General features: G+C 54.4%; 1 protein-coding gene across 1 annotated transcript in view; it reads left to right on the top strand.

Annotated features, from left to right (window-relative positions):
* The window catches only part of SLC29A3 (solute carrier family 29 member 3), a 40,801-nt gene extending 22,262 nt beyond the window's left edge, over positions 1 to 18,539 (top strand). Inside the window, exons 3-6 of the mRNA XM_036265651.1 lie at positions 1,805 to 1,887; positions 7,698 to 7,924; positions 12,910 to 13,072; positions 17,165 to 18,539. Of these exons, the coding sequence (XP_036121544.1) occupies positions 1,805 to 1,887; positions 7,698 to 7,924; positions 12,910 to 13,072; positions 17,165 to 17,819 (1,128 nt within the window). The 3' untranslated portion in view covers positions 17,820 to 18,539. The remainder of the gene's footprint in view (positions 1 to 1,804; positions 1,888 to 7,697; positions 7,925 to 12,909; positions 13,073 to 17,164) is intronic.
* The last annotated feature ends 2,434 nt before the right edge of the window (positions 18,540 to 20,973 follow it).

The raw sequence follows: 20,973 nt of genomic DNA on the forward strand, positions 1-20,973 counted from the left end.
ACTCGGGGTCACCTGCAATCCTTGCCACGTGGGTTTCCCCAGCATAGCCACCTGCCTCCCCCAAGCCATCAGAAGACATAAAAAAGTCCAGTAAGATGAGTGCTACCATCTCATGTAATATAGTCCCATACACATCATCAAACACTGTCACCTTTGCTGTTTGCTCTTGGTAGAACCGAGTCAGTCACAGGTCCTGCCCAAACTCAGTGAAAGGGATCATACCAGGACGTGAACACAGGTGGCTGGGATCATGGGGCCATCTTTAGAGTCTGCCCACCACACCTCATTTTGCTAGAACTCTATTTGCAAGCAAAAGCAGCAACTAAGTTAAAAAAAACAAAACACTTTTTTAAAAAAATCAGAAATTAGGTTTAAGAGAAAAGGCCCACGGGACGTGCTGAGTCGGCCACATCAGCATCTGCAGCCCCCATCTGTACCAGAAGAAAGATGCCCAGGGTCCAGTCCGTTCTGCCGCCGGCCCCACACTCATTTCTCCACCCCGCGTGCTCTTTGTGAAGCAGAGAAACTGGCTTAGTCAACAGAAAGAGCATCATAGCCTTACTCAGATCTCAATATTTAAATTTTCCAACATCAAAAGAACAATTTTCTGTTTATCAATAAACCAGAACATTCAATTACCTAAGAAATCCTCATTCCTAAAACGTCAGGCAACCTGAGCCTGCTCAAATGAACAGACAGAGGTTCTGCATCCCGTGTGATGGTCACGCGAGGACTTGCCGCGAAATCAGCAGCCACTGAGCGGAGGGCGCCTCATTGGGGCGGTCCTGGCCCCCATCTGCCCCTCAGGGCCTCTTTCCATTTCTCCCGCCTGGTGCCTGCCTGCCTGGCCTCGCGGGGCCCAGGCACTGTGTCCCCTTGTAATTGACTGAGAGCCTGGGGCCGTCCAGGCTCCACCCAGCCCGGCAGGGAGGAACAGTGACTAGCACTTCGAAGGAGGAGTGCTGTTCCTCAGGCTCCTGGTCCTGGCCCCCATGCGCTGTGATTATCCTTTTCATTGCAAGGCTGCGTGACCTTACATTCAAGGTGCAGGTTTCAAAGCCCAAAAGCGTTCCGCAGGCTTGAAAAGGCCTCCACGTCGCAATCAGACTCCCAGAAAGGAGAGATCTGACCTCTGTTTCAAGGTCTGACTCAAATCCCTGGTCCTCTGGGACCTTCCCCCAAACGCACACCCATTCCCATTCTCTCAGCCCTCATTCCACTCCCCTGCCCGGACTTCCCTCAGAGCTCACGCTCCTACCTCTGGTTTCGTAAAAAATAAAACAAAATAAAAAGCCACACTCTTAGCATCACTTCCTGTGGTGGTTCGAGATGTGAAGAAACCTTCAGGTCCAGCCTACAGCCCCGGGGTCACTGTTCGGGAACAGGCGGGAGCGCACGGTACAGCGAGGCAGCGATTTCCAGCCCTTTCCCCACTGGCCCTGAACCAGTCACTCGAATTCCGCGGCACACCGACACATACATTTTTTGCCAATCTGACAAAAAAAAATATTGGTATAATTTTGATTAATTCTCACCTGACAATTTTTGGGTTGGCTCTTGACATTTTTTATTTGACAATCCTTCCTTTTGTCCCTGGCACATAGCACAGCTCATACTGGTGTCTGTGTGTTGAGTGACCAGTGAGTGGTCCTAGGCTGGAGCTGGGGCAGGACCATGCCGTTTTGGGGTGTCACCTGTAGGGATCTGAAGACAGTAGTGAGAAGCCCCACCCAGAGGAGCCCTGTCTCTGCTCCGGTGGGCCCCTTCCCCATCCCGAGTAACCAGCCTCACTCTGTGCTTGCAGAACTACTTCGAGAGCTACCTGTCCATCGCCTCCACCGTGCCCTCCGTGCTGTGCCTCATGGCGAACTTCCTGCTTGTCAACAGGTAGGTCGCTCCCGTCCTCGCTCAAGCCCGGCCTTCACTTCCAGCCTCTTCCACTTCCCTTCTCTGCCTGCTTAGTGGCCACCCCGCGGGGCCAGGCAGCGCAGACTCCTCCGTGAAGACTGAGAGCTCAGTTACCGGGCCCTGCGGACGGAATGCCCGTCGGGGCGCTGGACTTGCACTTCCAGCCACACGCTGCGACAGCGGCAGCAGCCAGCACGAGGCATGTAGGGAAGTGGGTTTCTTCCCTGTTCCTCTCCAGGAGCCTGTCTGTCCACAGCTGCCGGACTGTCGGCCCTGCAGCCAAGGGACACCACCTAGATGGGGGCTGGTCCAGGGAGCAGGTCCGGCAGAAGCTGGTCTCCCAAGCGTTTCTGAGAGCTGTTTGAAGTGAAGAGCCTGGCATCCCACAAACCCGGCTCCGGCTGTGGGAATGGGTCACCTAACTGCTCAGTGCTGAGCTGGTAACACCAGCTCATGTGTCAGCTACTCACAAAGGGATCAGTGGGGAGCCTGTAACACTGTTAGTGAGGGGCTGGGAGGAGCCTCCCTCTGCGTGCACCATGGAAGAAGGAATGATTTAGGAGACAGCCAGAAAACTAGTGTGGCCCTTAGACCCCCCTGGGTGGCTGTTGTCATCATTCTCAGTTTAGGGTTACAAGGCAGCGGCTCTAGCTACTTTGCCTGCATTTCCCCTAAGCGGCCGCTAGGTGATAACAGTGGCTGCGTCATGATTCATAAACCTGAACTTGGGCACAGCCTACTGAAACCTTAGCTCTCTAATGGCGAATCTGTTTTTCCTAACTGCTCAATGTGTAGTGATTGCCTGGATTTCGGGCTGAACAGGCATCTAAGGCAGGTGTGGCTGTGGGGAGTGGCTGTGATGGATTAGTGATGTCTGCTGTGAGTACGGGACAAGGGAGGGCAGCACAGGAGCTCCGTGTGTGCCGAGCCTGCGCAGGCCAGTCTTGCCGAACATTGTGCTATGCGGCTAGTCCAGTGATCCGTTGTGTAAAAAGTACCCCAAAGCATAGCGGCTCAAATGACCAGTAGTGAGTATCTCTCGTGGTTCTGGGAATCAGCAGGCCCGGTCGGTAGCTCTGACTTGGTGTCTCTCGAGTGGCTGCAGCTGGGACCAGAGCTGCTGGGCCTCCTCGGGTACTCCTCCCCTCTGCTCCCTGCCCCACGCCTCCCCCTCCCCCTCCCCCTCCCCCTGCCTCCGCGCCCCCTGGAGGAGGTGGAGGAATGGCACCAGGAGCAGAGCCAGGGGTTCCCTCAGCACTGCCCACCCCTGGAGGGCAGGACTGGGCCCCCCACAGTGGCTCCAGAGAAGATATGAGGGCAGGAAGAGGGTGGAAGAAGAGGGACAGGGAAATGTGACAGACCCACGGAAGCCTCTCACTGTCCACTCTCCCTCCAAGCCTCTCATGATCCTCTCTGTCCACTCAGCCGGCCGTGGGACGGGTTTGTCCAGCTGGGCTAGCCCAGCTCGCATAAAGGAGATCCCCTGCCCCTCATTGATCTGGAGTTGTCACCTGATCCCTGACGAGGGGTGGTGCCTGGAGATCCCCGTTATATCACTTAGGGTGCACAGCGCCCAGGACGGAGGCTGTGACATTACTGGTTTTCCAAGTGGAAGTCCAAGACATGCCCAAGACCACAGGGCCGGCAGGGAGCAGCCTGGCCGGGCATGTCGCCTGGGTTGGCCTCTGTGGTTGTGAAGCCCAGAAGGTCGGAGCCATCCCAGGAGGGCTCGGCAGTGGCAGGGGGGCCACCTCAGGGCCCTGGGAGGAAAACCTCTAAGAGCACTGAGCCCTCCTCCCCTGGGGGCCTGCTCTCCTCTGACCCTGGCACAGCCTAGCAGGGGGCTTACCACCTTTTCTACAGGTGGGGAAACAGGCTCACAGAGGTCACTTGGCCAGTAAGAGGGTGGAGCCAGGATCAGAATGGGGACCCTTCTCCCCCACCTCTGTGCTTGGAACCTCTGGGCCCCCTGCCTCCTAGTTCCCCAGGTTTCCGGGGCCTCCTTGCCGCCATCCACACCTTAGACCCTTCAAGTGAGGGCTTGTCTCCCCTGGATTCCAGCTGCGGGAAGGAGGGAAGGGTCTGTCTGCAGTGGGACCCTGGCTGCCAGGCAGCCCCTCCTTCCCCCAGGTTGGGGAGAGAGCTGGTACTGAGGGCTCAGCATTTCAGGCTCCTCCAGGAAGGTCCAGCCTGCCCCGGGGCCTGCCCTTGTCCTTGGCTATCGGGGAGGGGTGAGGGCTGCGTGGGAAGACGGTTTGAGGCTGCTTTTTTCTTAATGTGCAAGAGTGAAATGTCTCGCGTTCTCGCCTCCTGGAGAACTCTGGCTTTCTCTGATTGGCTCATCCATAATCTCCAAGCATTTTATTATGTTCAGTCTGCAGCATCATAAATACTTATGAGGAAGATTTACATTGGGAGACTTGTGAAGAAAGCAGTGCCCTGGGGTCCCGAGTCCTCACAAGCAAGGGGCTGGGGGAGCAGGCAACCCTCTCCGAGGGTCACGTCAGTGTCCAGGGTCTGGAGCAGTCGTCTGGGCCATCCCCTGTTCTAGACCACCGACACCAGGGTGACACTTGTCAAGACTTTTCCTAAAATTCCAGCAGTGCCACCAGGCCCTGGGCCGCTTTCCCTGCCCGGGGTGGGAGAAACGGAGTGAAGCCAGTGTGCCCCATTAGTGCATGTGGGGCCGCAGCACCTGCCATAAAGCCTTAGGAGCATCGAAAACTGCCCCAGGCGAGATCCCGGCCCAGAGGGGAGGAGAATGGGTTGTGTAGCCGTAGTTAGCAGGCCAGGAGACCTGTGCAGGTCAGGGGCCTATATGGGAGGCTGAGGCCAAGGTGGCTTGCATTGTTTTTTCAATGCATGTGGCATTTATTGCCTCATCCCTCACTCTTCCCTGCTCTCCCCCCCTGAGGGTGCTGGGTAAGAAGTCCCCCCGCTCGCTCCAAAGCAACCATCCTGTTCAAGTAACCACCTACCTGTAGTGACAGGCACAGGAGCGCTCCCGCGAGGCCCCCAGAACTGAGGTGCCCTTGCCCTGCGGTGCCAGGGAGGAGCGGGTGGAGGCCGCAGCTGTCCCGAGGCTGGAAACGCTGCAGGTGCTCGGAGTCTGAGGGGCCTGAGGCAGTGCCTGGGAGGCCGCCCCTGCGCTGCTGCTGCCCTGCTGCCCATTGGTGCATCCAGCAGGCATTTGCCAGCAGCCTGCCAGGCCTGTGCGGCCCGTTCTTGTGTAGCTCCTCATACCTTCTAGTACGTCCTTCTTTTTGCTCCAAGGAACTGTTAAAACCTTCGGGGACTTGCCCCAGCCTCTCTCTCCACTCGAATTTCTTCAGGTCTAGAACCATCAGCTGGAAGGGACCAGCCTCTTCTTTGAGATGAGGACACTGAGGCCCAGAAAGGTTGACTGCTTGCTTAGGGTCACACAGTGAATTGGTGGCAGAGCTGGCCAGGGCTCCAGTCTCCTGATTCGGGCCCTGTGCCCCCGCTGGCTCTTATTTGGGGGTGGATACGGCAGTTTCAACTGCCAGGAGAGGAGGGCGCTGTGTGGCAGGGGTGAGTGTAGGATCACGCTGAGCGTCAGAGGTAAGGCCTGAGCCCCAGCCTCCAGGGCACTTGGTGCGCCCTTACAGAGCCACTCGGGGCCCCGGGGTTCCGTGCTCACCAGCTCCTCCAGGCCTGAACCCCTGCAGACCCTGCGAAGATGTGTCTCAGTGTGGGGCTCCCCACAAACAGACCCTGAAACAAGGATCTTATTTAGAAGTAGTTTATGTAGGAGGGAGAGTGGGGAAGAGACAGTAAAGAACGCCTCCTAACCAGCGCAGGAGGGTGACCAAGCCTGGCCTGACAGGGAGGCGGAGGGAGCATTGCGGGAGGCACGCCCGCGGGCGGAGCTGGGGCTTCTGCCCACCCACTTCCTGGGCTGTGGTTGACTTTGCTCTTAGCAGGCGATAAGTACCTGGCACTTGCAGCCTGCTTTCTAGAAAGAGGGAGGAGGGCACATGGGTGGGGCCCCCTGAGCTGTACGTCCCAGCGAAACCCTCATGTACCTCTTGGTAAAAAACAAGAGACACGGAAAGGATTTTCTCATTCTTCACCTGGAAAGTTAAAGTAAGGTCTGCCTCCAGGCACTGCGGGAGCTGGGCTCTGCGGACCTGGGTTCTAGTCCCAGCTCCCCACAGGCGCACAGCACCCCTGCACTACCTCGGGCTCCCTTCTGCCCTGCGAAAGCAGAGGCTGCTCCTCCAGCAGCTCGGGGAGCTCAGGTTAGCCTGGGGCCACCAAAGCCCTTAGAAACATCCTTTCTAACTTTCCTGTAAGTCATTTCACACCTATCTATGTACATATATTTTTTTCTACCTTTCAAGTCTTTTTTTTTTTATTCCAAAAAAAAAAAGATTGTGTATAACTAATCTGGCTTTTCTCCTAGCCCTCACCCCACTGGCTATCAGGAAAATTAACTTCCAATCCGGTTTAAAGCTTAGTCTAATCTGATGATTTAAACAGCCTCTTCAGATGATGTTCTCTGTCCCTGGAATAAGAATGTGCAGTTTCTCAGAGAGTCAGCCTTCCGGGCTTCTCCCTGAAGGGCGGGGGCTGGGTGGGCGGGTTGGGGGCTGGGAGGAGTGTAGGGCTGACATTTGGGGTGGGAGGTGGGGCCGGGGGCTAGCCCTGAGCTGCACGAGCTGGGCCTCAGCTGCTGTCCACAACAGAGACCGTCCCAGGAGAAGCCTTGCGCCCTGGCCGTGCCCTGGACCACCCTTATTTTCTTTGTTCCAGGGGAGGCGCTAGAGTGTCGTTCTAAGAGCACAGACTGCAGCCAGACCTCCTGGGTTCATAGCCAAATGACCTTGAGCAAGTTCCTTAGCTTCTCTGAACTCAGTATCCTATCCGTATCTGTACGTGTGGGATAGGTGATGCCCTCTGTAGAGCTGGGATGAGAATTCAACAGGTGAGCTGTAGAAGGTGCTTAGAGGAGTACCTAGCACAGATTAAGTACGGAGTGTTTGCTGCGACAACAATGACGGTGACAATGCCTCCCCCCACTACTAAGTTTTCGGGGATGCAAACCCAGTGGGTGGTTGCTCTGGTCAGCTCTAGGCAAGGCCAGCAGGAGCTCAGCCCTGTGGCAGGAGCAGGGGGCTTGCCTGAGAGCCTTCATGCCCTGTTCTGAACCTCACAGCTAGACAAAAAGCAGCAGTGGGCCCTGGCCGGTTTGGCTCAGCGGTTAGAGCGTCGGCCTGCGGTCCAGAGAGACCCGGGTTCAGTTCCCGCTAAGGGCATGTACCTCGGTTGCAGTTTGTCCCCGGTCTTGGTTGGTTGTGTGGGTGGCGGCCACTCGATGTGTCCCTTTCATGTTGATGTCTCTCTCCCTCCCTCCCTCCCTCCCTCCCTCCCTCCCTCCCTCCCTCCCTCTCCCACTCTATCTGAACAAAAAATGTCCTCGGGTGAGGATAAAACCAAACAAAACAAAAAAAAGAAGCAGTGGCCGCCAAGCATTGCCCTGAGCCAGACACTGCTCTCTGCACACTCCCCTGCGGAGATCCTCACCCCTGCAGGTAGATCCCTGTTCCTTCCTGTCGTCCAGAAGCAGAAGCTGAAACCAGAGCAATTGAGTCACTTATCCAAGGCCACACAGCGAGTGTTCTGGGAAGGGCAGGCTTCAGACCAGGCCTCCTGACTGCAGATGGACAGCCCGTCACTGAGCTCGCTGCTTCCCTTAAGAATGCTCACCGAGCCCCTGGCCTGGAGCCCCGAGGGCTCCCTGACCACTTCTTGCATCCTCACCCTAGAGTCCCAATTCATGTTCGCGTGCTGGCCTCGCTGGCTGTCATGCTAGCCATCTTCGTGGTGATGACCGTGCTGGTGAAGGTGGACACCTCTTCCTGGACCCGCAGCTTCTTTGCCGTCACCATTGCCTGCATGGCCGTCCTCAGCGGCACCGCCACCGTCTTCAACAGCAGTGTCTTCGGCATGACAGGCTCCTTCCCTATGAGGAATTCCCAGGCACTGATATCAGGTGAGCTGCGGTCCAGACAGCCCGCCAGGGTCGTCCTCCCGGGCGGCACGTGAAGGAGCCAGAGGTGAGCATGTGACCGCACTTCCAGAAAGGGAGGTGTGTATTACCTGTTTGCACGTCAATTGTGTAACAAAGCACCCCAGAACTTAGTGGCCTAGAGCAATAATAGTTGTTTCTTTGGCTCACAAGTCTGTGATTTGGGCAGGAGTTGGTGGGGCCGGCTCTCCTGGGCTCCTCGAGGCATCAGCTGAGACAGGTCGGCGGGCGGGGGATCCACTGTCACGATGGCACGATCACCTGGCTGGCACGTGGGTGCTGGCCGTCGGCCGGAAGTGCAGCCAGGCCTGGGTCTGGGGCCAGGGCTCCTCCTCACCTGGGCCTGACCGTGGCTGCGTGGGCTTCCCCCTGGCATGGTAGCGTCGCGAAAGCGAAGATCCCAAGAGACCCGGGGAGAGTGTTACCTCCTTTTACGACTTAGCCACTTAGGGTCACTCTCACCGTAGCCATCAGCCCACCTGGATTTGAGAGCAGAGAACACAGACCCACAGTCTCAGTGGGAGCGGATGGAAACTATACTGTCAGAGCAGGTGGAGGGAGGAGTCACTTTGGGAAACAGTCTGCCTACCAAGCACATTTCCTGAACGGCATTCCTTTCTTTCCTCCCTCCTCCCTCTCTCCTTCTGTCCCTCCCCTTCTCTCTGTTTTTCCATTCCCTCACCCCCGCCCTTCTTTTCTCCTTCGTTCCTCCCTTCTCTGTCATTTCCTCCTTTCTGGTTGTCTAGAAGACCTGCTGGGTGCCAGGGGTTCAGAGATGAGCACAACTCGGCCTCTCGAGAGCTGCCAGCCTAGTGAGCCAAGTCCCGTTGCCCTGACTGGGGCACGCCGTGGGGTGCTGACGCGCGATGCGGGCCAGCCCCTGTGGCTGACCTTTGGATGCTGCTTTAGCCCTTAGCAGTTCGGTTCTGTCACCCAGATGTCCCAGCGAGATACAAAGGAGCTGGGTCAGTACGAATCTGCGCTTTCCCAGGAGACCATGACCCCGTAAAGCAAGACTGGGCTCCGCTGCTCTGGGCAGTGTCTCCGCACAGCCGCCGTGTGAAGGAGCGCTGTGAGCACTTGCCCCCTTGAGAAGACTTTCACAAGGATTCTGCTGCGTGTTCTAATGAATAATGCCAGGCAGTGTGTGGCAGGGATGAAATACCTCAACAAGTGTGAGTCCCTGTCCCACTGCACGCCAGTGCCAGGACCGCGGTGGATCTGCGGTTTCCTCCCGAGCCCTGGTCCTCAGCGCAGCGCTGGAGGCGTCAGCGACCCCCGGTCGGAGTCAGGTGTGGCTCAGACCTGTTTGCTGTGTTCCACATGGGATTAGGCTTCGGCTCTATCCTGGGAAACCCTCGGGCCGAAGGTAAAATACAAGTGGACCCATTGCGGAGTGTCCAAGTACAGTCAGTACGTCCCTAGTGCTTCAGGAAGGCATGTCCAGCCCTGGCCGGCTTGGCTCAGCGGTTAGAGTCATCGGTCTACAGACCAAAGAGTCTCGGGTTCGATTCTTGTCAAGGGCACGTACCTCGGTTGTGGTTTGGTCCCGTGCCCTGGTCAGGGTTGTAAGGGAGGCAGCCAGTTGATGTGTCTCTCTCACATTGATGTTTCTCTCTCTCTCTCTCTCTTCTCACTCTATCTGAAGATAAATGGAAAAATATCCTTGGGTGAAGATTTAAAAAAGAAGAAGGCATGTCTAGGCTGAAGGAAATGGCCACCAAGTGCTGGGTTTAACCCTCTGCCACCCCATCTCGGAAATGGCCACCAAGTGCTGGGTTTAACCCTCTGCCACCCCATCTCGGAAATGGCCACCAAGTGCTGGGTTTACCCCTCTGCCACCCCATCTCGGAAATGGCCACCAAGTGCTGGGTTTAACCCTCTGCCACCCCATCTCGGAGAGAAGCTCTTGTGTCCTCATCCCCCTCCATCCTGCTGGAAGATGTATTTTCCAGTGTAGCATCGACCTTGCTCACTGCCTCTCGGGCCAGTTACTAAACACACTTTTATGTTGCAAGAGCCCTTCAGGTTCATCTCGACACCTGGGTTCTTCCAGAGAAGGGGCACGCTCCCTTTTCAGAAAGTCCAGTTTGGAAAAGTGTGGCAATCCAGTACTCACACTCCTGTGTTAATTATCTGGGCCCTGAGCCACTGTCGTCCCTATGCAGTGGGCACCCATCAGCCTGGGAAGCCTTGGGGTCCCCTCTCCCAGAGCCCAGCGCCACCTCACCAGCCCGTTTTTCTGTCCAAAGGAGCCCATCTGTGAATTCTGCCTGTGTTGCATCTGAGGAACAATTCATCCGTTCCCCACTGGTTTTTTTTTTAAACCCTCATTTGCATGTATTTCCATAACTGATGAGATAGAAGTAGGGAGCCACGAAGGATGGAAGGATGAGCTCCTGGGGGCCTGGTTTGTTGTTGATGATAACATTGTAAATTCTCTGCAACTTCGGAAGAGAGAGGGGCACCGACAGGCAGTGATGCTGGCTGTCTTCCTCGGGCCAGCGCGGAATGTCTCACCGAGCTTAACCCCAGTCCTACGGAACGCCCAGGTGCGGATTACAGCTTCTCAGGAGTTGGCAGCCTCCTGGCAAAGGGTTTACCTGTTGTTGCTGCTTTGATGTAGGAAGGACAGAAATAGCCAAACATCTAATTGAGAATCAGAGAGGATTTATATGATGTTTCTCTGCCAGGTACTCTTCTGAGCACTTTACATGTAATAATCCTCTTAATCTTTGTAACAGCCCTAAGAGGTGGGTTTTATTAACATCCCCATTTTAAAGATGAGGAAACGGGGGGCGGGGCACAGAGAGGTTGAGTGACTTGCTGAAGGTCACAGAGCCAGAAGTGGTAGAGCCGGGATTGGGCTCAGATGCTCTGGTTCCTGACTCCATGCTCTCAATCACGATGCCAACTTTTATCTCTGCCTTCCTTCAGATCCAACCTGTGGCTAACAGAGCTCATACTGAGAAGGTTGGGATCATCCGTCAGTGCCATGGGCAGGTCCCTAAAGCCACAGAGATGTGGGGCAGAGTGTGGGTGAGGCAGTGAGGACGGGCGTTATGGTGGACAGCATGTCCCTCCCCCACTTCTGCTCCACGCAACAACGGGCAGAAAAGTGGCACCTGGCCAGAGCCGCCTAATGAAACGACAGCTCTTCATGCCTGTGCGGAGCAGCTTCTTGCTTCCTTGAGCATCGAAATTCATTCCTTCAGCCAGTCGGTCCAACACAGTCACCAGGCACTTGCTGTACTGATATTGACGGTGTGTCTGTGTTCAGGGCTTTCTCTGTTCCTCGCCCCGCTCCCCCTCACTACAGTCTCATGTGATGACAGGGTGAGGAGTAGCCCCATTTTCCAGGCAGACAAACAGAGGCAGAGAGGAGTAAATGATCTGCTCACACGTATAACACGTATAACCGCTGATTCTGGGCCAGCAAAAGTTAATTACCCACGGTGGGAAGGATTCAGCAGAAAAAGAAGATACATCCCTTCTCCCCAAACAACTGCACGATCATGGCCAAGGGAACTGGCATTTGTTGAAAGTCTGCTTTGTGCCAGGTCCTTTCTGAGCATCACCTCATTCAGTGCTCAGAGCAGCCCTGTGAGGAAGGTGCTGTTATCCCCATTTTACAGATGAGCAGACTGGCTCCAAGACGTCACGTCAGCACCCAGGTCACAATGAGCACGTGGTGGTCAGGGATGTGAAGTACATCAGCTTGGGTCCTGGACCCCTGGTCCACCAGGTTCTGTAGCCTCCTTTGTTAGGTGGCCACATGGGTCACAGGTCAAGCCCTTTGCAAGAGAGAACATTCCATGGGGTGGAGCAGTTGTATGCGAGTGTGAGTGTGTGTAAGAGTGTGATACAGTATGTGTGTGAGTATATATATGACTGTGTGTTATGTGTGTGTGGCTGTACATGTATGATAGTGCATGCATGTGAGCATGTGTGTGTATGTGATAGTGTGTGAGCATATGATAGTGTAGGTGTATGTTGGTAGTGTATATATGTGAATGAGTGTGCGAGCATATATATGATAGTGTGTGAGCATGTATGATAGTGTAGGTGTATATGGGTAGTGTATGCATGTGATTGAGTGTGCGAGCATGTGTGTGATAGTGTGTGAGCATGTATGATAGTGTGGGTGTATGTGTGTAGTGTATGTGATAGAGTATGCATGCAAGTGTACAAGCATATATGTGATAGCATATCTGTTTGTGTATGTGATAGGGTGTGTGTATAGTGTGTGTGAGCATGTATGACAGTGTATGTGATAGGGTATGTGTGTGTGCATGCACCCGTGTGTTCACACGTGTGGTGCCACAGCTGCCTTGGAGTACGAGGTGAGTTCCCTGAGCTGTGGGTGGGTGGCACTAGGGCTTTGTAATGCACAGGGACTGCCCAGTCAGACACTTGGCCCCGGGCAGCGGGGAGCTGGTGCTTGGACACACCCTGAGCCTCCTCCCCAGTCTGGCCGGTGGAGGGTTTGAGTGGAAGAGGAGCTCTCTGAATCTAAAATTTCTGACCCCACCAGAAGGGCGATAAAAAGAGACGGAGGGTGCCCTGGTCAGTTTGGCTCAGTGGTTGGAGCATCGGCCTGCAGGTTTGGTTCCCGCTAGGGGCATGTACGAAAGAAAAAAAAAAAAAAAAAAAGGAGACGGAGGGTCAAGGGTTGGAGGTAAAACCAGAACACAGGCAAAACCTTGGAGGCCACTTGCCGCCTCAGACAAGCCCAGAGAGAACCAGGGCCGGGGCCATGCGAACCGATGCCCTCTTCGAGTCGGAGCGCTCCCGGCCGCAGAAGGAGCCGGCAGTGGAGAACGCAGCATTTCTTAGCAGGCAGAAACTGCTTTGATTCTGTTGAACTTGAGCAGAGAGGAGGCAGGCCTGAGGTGCAGGGAAGATGGAACCCCCTTGAGCTTTTTCATGGTGTCCTGTGCTCTCTGCAGGAGGAGCCATGGGCGGCACCATCAGTGCCGTGGCCTCCCTGGTGGACCTGGCATTGTCCAGTGATGTGACGGACAGCACCCTGGCTTTCTTTCTGACCGCGGACGTCTTCCTCGCACTCTGCATTGGGCTCTACCTGCTGCTGCCCCGGCTGGAATATGCCAGGTGAGGCCACGCCTCTCGCTCTCTCAGTTCTTCTATGTGGTTATATCTTTTCATTATTTACTGGCATTCTATTATCTAATTAGGTGGCATGTTTGTTTCCTTGTTTACTGCTCATCTCCCTGCTGGAGTGAGCTCCCTGAGGGCAGGAATTGTATAGATTTTGTTCACCGCTGTGTCCTGGTGCCTCAGCTGTGCCAAGCTCATAGTAGTTGCTCAATAAATTGGCTGGCCAGTGGGTGAGAGGTCTGCTTGGTGCCCCACCCTCAAGCAACTGGAGTTGCGACGGGGAGGGCAGGCGATGGAAGTGGGCCTGAGCAGTAAGAATGATGAATAATAGCTCTGTTCACTGAGCACCTCCACTGCCCCTGCACTGCGCTCAGCTTAGCCCCATGGCTCGTCCCTCATTATACTCATGCACCTGCTCCTTGTGGGATGCAGCACTATGATCTGTCGTGACTGTTACCATTCACATATGAGCAAACTTGGCACAGAGAGACTGAATTAGTTGCCTGAGTCACACAGCCTGTTGGCAGCAGCATCAGAATTCGAACCCAGCTCCAAACCTGTCTTTTTAACCACTATATCTCGGGGCGTCTTTCCACCCTGCAGGACCTCTCTTCTTGCCTTAGTATCTCTTTTGCTTTGTCTTTCTCGTTTTGTTTTTATCCTCATCTGAGGACATTTTCCCATCTTTGTTCAGATAGAGTGGGAGGGAGAGAGAGGAAGAGAGGGAGAGAGAGAAACATCTACATGAAAGGGACACTTCGAGTGGCTGCCTCCCACACGACCCCAACCAGGGCCGGGGACAAACTGCAACTGAGGTACGTGTGCTTGACTGGAATCGAACCCGCGACTCATTGGTCTGCAGGCCGATGCTTTAACTGCTGAGCCAAACCGGCAAGGGCTCTTTTTATTCTTTTTAAAATATGTTTTTACTTATTTTTCAGAGAGAGAGGAAGGAAGGGAAGGGGTCCCACCAGGGATCAAGCCTGCAGCCCGGGCATGTGCCCTGACCGGGAATCAAACTGGCAACCTCTTGGTGCATGGGCCGACAGTCAGCCGCTGAGCCAGACCGGCCGGGCTCTCGTTTCTTCTTTCTTGCTTCCTGCTGTTCTTTAAAACAACTCTTGACTTTTTCTCGTGTTTTTTCAATACATTTTCATATCCATTATCTTAATTTGATGTAGAAAAGGCAGGAATCATTTTCCCCATTTTACAGATGAGGAAACTGAGACAGAAGAGGCCAGGCGACCGACCTTGGTCGCAGTGTGCAAGCCAGCAGAGCTGGGCAGAGATCAGGTCCTGGCTCTGCCCTTTCCACAGGAAACTGATTTGTGTGGTGGCAGTGAGCTAAGCCACTCCCTCATACAGTCCCTTCACTTACTGTGCATGAAGACCGTGTGCAGATACTGTTTCTCCACCCACTTTACAGATGAGGAAACTGAGGCTTTGGAGAGTTGAGAGACGTGGCCAGGCGGCCCCCCTGGTGAGCGGAGGCAGGCGTGTGAACTCAGAGCTGTTTCTGGAGCAGCTCTCTTTCCACCGCATCTCATAGCACTGGCTTGTGACTTCGAGGGTCTGTCCTCATCGTTCATTCCTCTGTCCCTGTGAGAGAGTCACCTCTCTAATCACCAGAACCTCAAACCAACCGAGGCAGGTTGCTTTCCCCAGTTTGAGAATTATTGTAACCTCAGCAGCCTCAGGAGGATAAAAAGGGCCCAGCAACCTGACGCTGTGTCCCCAGGCGGCTGCAGACCCATGAGCTCGACCATCCCCCCCTGCTCCTTTAAGGCTGTCACCAGGAACTGCGCAGGTGTGCTCCATGATGATGTCCCTGGCTGGCTCTCTGTCCCCCAGCACCCATACACTGCCTGGCACCTCTCACTGCTTAGTGAATTACTCCGAGTCATGGACTGAACAGAAGGCACCCACCACACCTTCTGCTGTTTCCCATGTGCTGTTTTCAGGGTGCTTCCCGTGATCTGTTTCCAGGGGGTGGCCAGCCTTCCTGTTTGCCTGGACCAGAGGTGTTCTCAGGATGAGGGGCGTTCAGTGCTGACACCAGGACAGTCTCAGGCAAACCAGGACAGTTGTCACCCCGGATTTCAGACCCACCTTGATAGGGTGAGATGAGCCTGTTAGATTTGGAAGAACTTATGAGGAAGAGCTTCAACCAGAGGAACTTGGTGGGAAGATTCCTCAGACAGACTCAAGGCAAGGACCTGACACTGAGTAGAGGGAGAAGTAAGAGCATTTCTTTCCCTAAATAGTGATTGTGAAACAAGGAAGGGGTCAAGGCCAAAGCTCCTTCCTCAGGATCACATGGAACTGTGATTCTGGGGAGGAATCCTCCCACCGATCTGCTGCTTATCTATAGGCCCTTAGGACAGGAGGATGGCAGGCAGGGATCTCAGACGTTCATGGCTGCAGAACCCCCCGTTTTGCAGAAGAGGAAACTGAGGCCCAAAGAGGGGAGGACCTGGTTTAAGGTCACACGGGGAGGCAGAGCAGGGCTGAAGTCAGAAGCCAGTTATCAGCACGCTGCTGTTCCCACACCTCAATACAGTCAGCTCGTGTCTCTTGGTTTTCGGATATCTGAGTCCCAGAGAGGTTGAGTGACTCAGACAAGGTCACAGAGCAAGCCTTTCTTCTCCGATCAGAGTAGCAGAAATCAAAAGGATTGGCAATATTCAGTATTGATATAGGGGGAAAGACACTTTTACAGGCTTATTTGTTCTTTCAAAAATTATATTTTGAAGGTTATTCTGTGCCTGGAGATTTAGGTGAGATGGTTCAGTGCTGACACTGGTGGACCTGGCATCGTTCATTCCTCCTGTCCCTGTGAGAGAGTCACCTCTCTAATCACCAGAACCTCAAACCAACCGAGGCAGGTTGCTTTCCCCAGTTTGAGAATTACTGTAACCTCAGTAACATGGTTCTTGCCCTAGGGAGCTGCCTTCTAGTAAAGGAGACAGAAGATGAACCAGTAAACCAACACGATTATAAATTGTGGTCCGTTTTAAAGAAATAAACAGGTGCGGTCATAGAGATTAAAAGGGTGGGGTAGGTGGGTCAAACAGAGTAAAGTATAGTCCTATCTGTTTGGAGAGCAATTCACTGATACTTGTCAAAGTTTTAAAGGTATAAACCTTATGATCCAGCAGTTCCTTCCCTGGAAATCGGCCCTACTAAAACCCTAGTATGCACATGCAAGGATTTATGTATAGGGACAGCAATGGCACCATTATTTGCAGCAGAGAAAAACTGGAACTAGCCTGAATGTCCATCAGCAGGGCAGCAGCCGAGTGTATGTTCATACAGTAGAATATTGTGCAGCAATGCAGCAGACATAGAGCCCGTGTCCCTGTGTGAAGGACGGCCACACGATGCTCTTTAGACAGCTATATGTGTGCATTTATGTGTAATAGTTATGCATGTGTCTAGGCAGTTATATGATATATTTATATAGTGATTATATATTTAGGAATTACACGCTTGCGGAAAGTTTTACAGTATGTACGTTTGATGCTACTTTTGCTTAAGAAACGTAATGGGGGTGGGATGGGTGCGGGGTGTTTGCACATGCGTGGAACAATAGACACCGGGCTTCTGATGATCGGTACCTCGAGGAGTGAGACCGGAGGTGAGGGTTCCCGTTCGACTACATCATTTCTCTTCTGTGTTATTTGGGTTCATTACATCAAGCAAGTATTATTTTTATAATTTTAAAATTTTGTATTTTTAAATGCTTTTCTATCTCCACTCCCCACTCCCAAAATAAACAAAAAACAAGTGAGCTGAGACTGGAGTCCAGGCTCACCATGCAGTGGTCAGAGCTGGTTTCCTCTGTCCCCTCGCAGAACAACGGGATAGATGGAATCCAGCCTCTCAGGCAGTACCAGGCCAGGCCGGCCAGAGGTTGTGCCAGCTTCCCTGTGGCCATTCTGCAGCCACATACCATCTGGGAGCATCCTGGGGCTGCAGGACATCAGGGGCTTGGGCTGGACACACTGGGCCTGAAGGTCCCCTGCCTTGTCCCTGGAAATCCCGTTTTCTTTCTGGGCCCTCTGACCACGTTCCTTCTCCCCGCAGGTACTACATGAGGCCTGTCTGGCCGCCCCCCCTGTTTCCTGGTGAAGAGCAGCCATTCCAGGACTCCCCCAATGGCCCTTTGGTGGCTGCCAGACCCAGCTTCTCCCCGACGCCACCCCTCCGCCCCATCCTGAAGAAGACAGCCGGCCTGGGCTTCTGTGTCATCTACCTCCTCTTCATCACCGGCATCATCTTCCCTGCCATCTCCACCAACATCGAGTCTCTCGACAAGGGCTCGGGCTCGCCGTGGACCACCACGTTCTTCGTCCCCCTCACTGCCTTCCTCCTGTTCAACTTTGCTGACCTGTGTGGCCGGCAGATCACAGCCTGGATCCAGGTGCCAGGGCCCAGAAGTAAGGTGCTCCCTGGGCTGGTGCTGCTCCGGACTGGCCTGGTCCCTCTCTTCGTGTTCTGTAACTACCAGCCCCGTGTGCACCTGCAGATGGTGGTCTTCCCGTCCGACATCTACCCAGTGCTATTCAGCTCCCTGCTGGGGCTCAGCAACGGCTACCTCAGCACCCTGGCCCTCATCTACGGGCCAAAGATTGTGTCCAGGGAGCTGGCCGAGGCCACAGGGGTGGTGATGTCCTTTTATATGTACTTGGGTTTGGTACTCGGCTCAGCCTGCTCTGCCCTGCTTGTGCACCTCATCTAGGAGGGGGACTGGTGAGAAGGTCAGTGCTGCACTATGCCTGGGAGCTCGGTGAGATGGGCAAGACCTGCCGGAGGGCTCAGGCGGGTGCGGGGAGAGCAGGAGTTGGGCTCAGTACAGAGAGCAGAGCATACCGGGGCCACATCTCTCCCCAGGGAGCTGGGGACATGTGCTGCCTCTGTGCTAGGCAGAGACCGTCCCGACACTTGAACAGAACACTCCTGAGACTTTCGAAGACCAAAAGCCATCTGAGTAAGACACCGTCACACAGGCACAGCTTTCCCGGCTGGTGGCTCCATCCCGCCTTGCCGGGGAGCCTCTCGGGGATCGTGTTGCCAGCGTTGGACTTAGTGACGCGCCAGACCCAGCCTTGCTCCTTCCGCTGGCAGCAAGATGTGAGAACTCTCAGCCCTCCCTAACCGGACGGTCCCCCTGTCCAAGACCCAAGCCTGTGAAGACCCTGCGTTCTGTGGGTGAGAGCACCCACCGCCTACAGGGACACCAGGAAGACGGGAGCCCTTCGTGCCTTACACCTGGGCTCCCGAAATCTTCCCAGCACCAGAGACCAAGCCTGTCAGGCCTGTGTTTTCAAACAGGGATCTTTAGAGTGGTCTGTGGCCTGCATCAGGTCTGGGTTTTGACAGTGATGTTTACAACGTGGTCATTGGTTAAAGGGCATTAAAAAATACCTGGGTATTTATTGAAGTGTCTGTATTAGTCAGGGTCTTGGCAGGAAAGAACATACTCAAATGGGTAATTCGAGGATATTTAAAGAGTGGATATAGGACCCAGGGTGTCACATCTCACCTGTGACCTACAAGAGGTAAATTTGCTCCTTCCCTCCTTCCATCTCCTTGGAGCTCTTCCCGGCCCCTCTGGCCTGAACCACAGCCAAGGGGCAGGCGCAGACGATGGACAGTGGACAGAGAGGCAGGGGGTATTCAGCTCGGGGCCTTGTCCAGAGTGGGGCGCTAGCCCCTCCACTATCATAGGTTCATTGGTTATTAACATCAGTAGAACTCTGCAGCTTTGATCAACAGAATGTTGCTTTGTTCTGGGTAGTTGTGTATTTTGAAGCTGTTTTTTCCAAAGGTGACCCTCAGGTCTGTGGCCCCATTTACATTTGCGATCGCCTGACATGAGTAGCCACTTGTATTTTTTTCAGGTTCCTTGAAGGCTTCTGCAAGGCTGTTCCTTGGAGCAGGCTGGCTTAGGAATCAGAGAGAAAGGAAGTAGATCAGACCAGGAGTTCTTTCCCAAGGGATGTGCAAAAGGAACAGAGAGCCTGCCCCCAAGAAGCGGCAACCCTGGAGCCGTAAGTCAGCCCGCTCCGGCGCGCTGGCTCTCGCATGCCCTGCAGGCCGCTGAGGAAACGGGGGTGCAGCCCGGAATCTGCCCAGTGGCAGCAGCTTCCGTCCCGTCGTCTCAGGCCAGTACCACTCCGTCTTCTTGGGCCAGAGAATTAAAGAGGACACCCTGGAAAGTTTTCTTGAAACTTGATACCTAAAAAAATATATCAAAAAGCATTTAAAATAAATTCTTCCCTCTTTCCTCCCCTTGCAGGAGCCTGAACCCTCCCCCTCGGTTTTTTCACCTACTTGAATGCTGTAGATCATTTGGGGCATCCATCTGGCTGGAGACTCATGTCAACCTCAGGTGTTGTACAAATGGGCAGTATGTCTGCTTTCGAGTAAGACCGCAGTCCCTGAGCTCGGACCTGGAGCCCACCCGGAGCTACGAAGGACAGTGGAGTCTCATGTTCCACTAAAGGGGGGAGCCTTCAGAAGTAGAGGGGATGTCCTTATGAAATGGTCTGAAGTGAGCACGGAGAGCCGCGGGAAGAGGGGGGCAGCACCATGCGTGCTGTGGGGAGCTGAGGTGACCAGGCGATCCAGTGCCAGCGACACTGGGGGAGGAGGGTGTTCCGAGTTGGGAGGGGCCAGCTGCTTAGCTGGTGGGGGATTCTCCGGCGTTTTTTGCCCACTGTTCTTTGTTGCTCACCCAGGGAGGGAGGAAAGAAATGAAAATGCATCTCCAAGCAGAGGGCAGGCAGTGGGGTCCAGGCGTCCGTCGCCCGTCACTGTCAGCAGCTCACGGGGCTTGGCTGCTGCGCTCTCGTCTTGTGACCCAGGCAGCCTTGTGGAACTGGCTCACGTGTTGGGGGAGTGAACAGAACTGGCTAAAGAGAAGGGGGTTTTCCAGTGAGAGAGGTGGGGTGGGGGTGGGGATCCCTGCGAGTTGCCTTTGTCTTAGTTCTTGGATGTGGTCCAAGTGGCAGTTTCTCGTTCATGCCCTTGTGTATTCCCAGAACATACACGTTTCATTTTCCTTTCATTCAACAAAGAACATCAGAGGCAGCCAAATTAGCTGACTCTTCAACTGGTGGGTGACAGGTAGTTCTAAGGAAATGCTTGTTCCGGACTTGAACCCAGGCAGGTGTTATTGGCAAAGACCCCTCCGTTCTGCTATCTTCAACCCAGTGCACCCCAGAGAGGACCTGGGGCATCCTAATCAGCTTGGACATGATGTAGGAGGAGGTCACTGCAGGACCCTGGCCTCTGAGGCCATGTCGTGCTTTTACAGAGAACTCCAAGTAGAAGACAGATTGTACCGCAGTGGACATTAATTGAACGCCCAGTGCATATCTCAACTTTGCGGGCTTTCTGAGTGAAAGCATCTAGTCTCCATTTTGCCATCATCATTTCCTGGTGGCAGACTGTCTGTGTCAGCTTGGCCCTATGACAGTCACTGCTGCCCTCCACCCACTGGCTGAGGTTCCCAGTACAGCTTTGACCCCAGCAGGATCCCAGGAGGAACTTCATCCTACCAGCAGGTGGAGGCAGGGACAAGGCACGTGGCCACGGACCCAGGGTCCAGGCAGCCTCTCCAGCTGCCCAGACTCCTGCCCGCTCTACCCTATGATGGTGCTTCACCTGCATGATTTCTCCTATCTGTAGATGAGCACAGTGAAGCTCATAGAAGTTAAGGGACTTACCCAAGGTCATTCGGTTCCTAAGTGGCAGATCAGAACCAAACTTGTAAGTTCTCATCCACCCTGCAGTCTTGCCCCCCTGGTTGAACCCTGACTCTTGGTTCTTGACACCTGTCATTCCTATTCCCAGCTCCATAGCTTAGCTGGAACTTTGTGCCAAGTATA

Source organism: Molossus molossus, unplaced genomic scaffold (genome assembly GCF_014108415.1).
Source record: "Molossus molossus isolate mMolMol1 unplaced genomic scaffold, mMolMol1.p scaffold_m16_p_17, whole genome shotgun sequence".
NCBI classification, from domain to species: domain Eukaryota; kingdom Metazoa; phylum Chordata; class Mammalia; order Chiroptera; family Molossidae; genus Molossus; species Molossus molossus.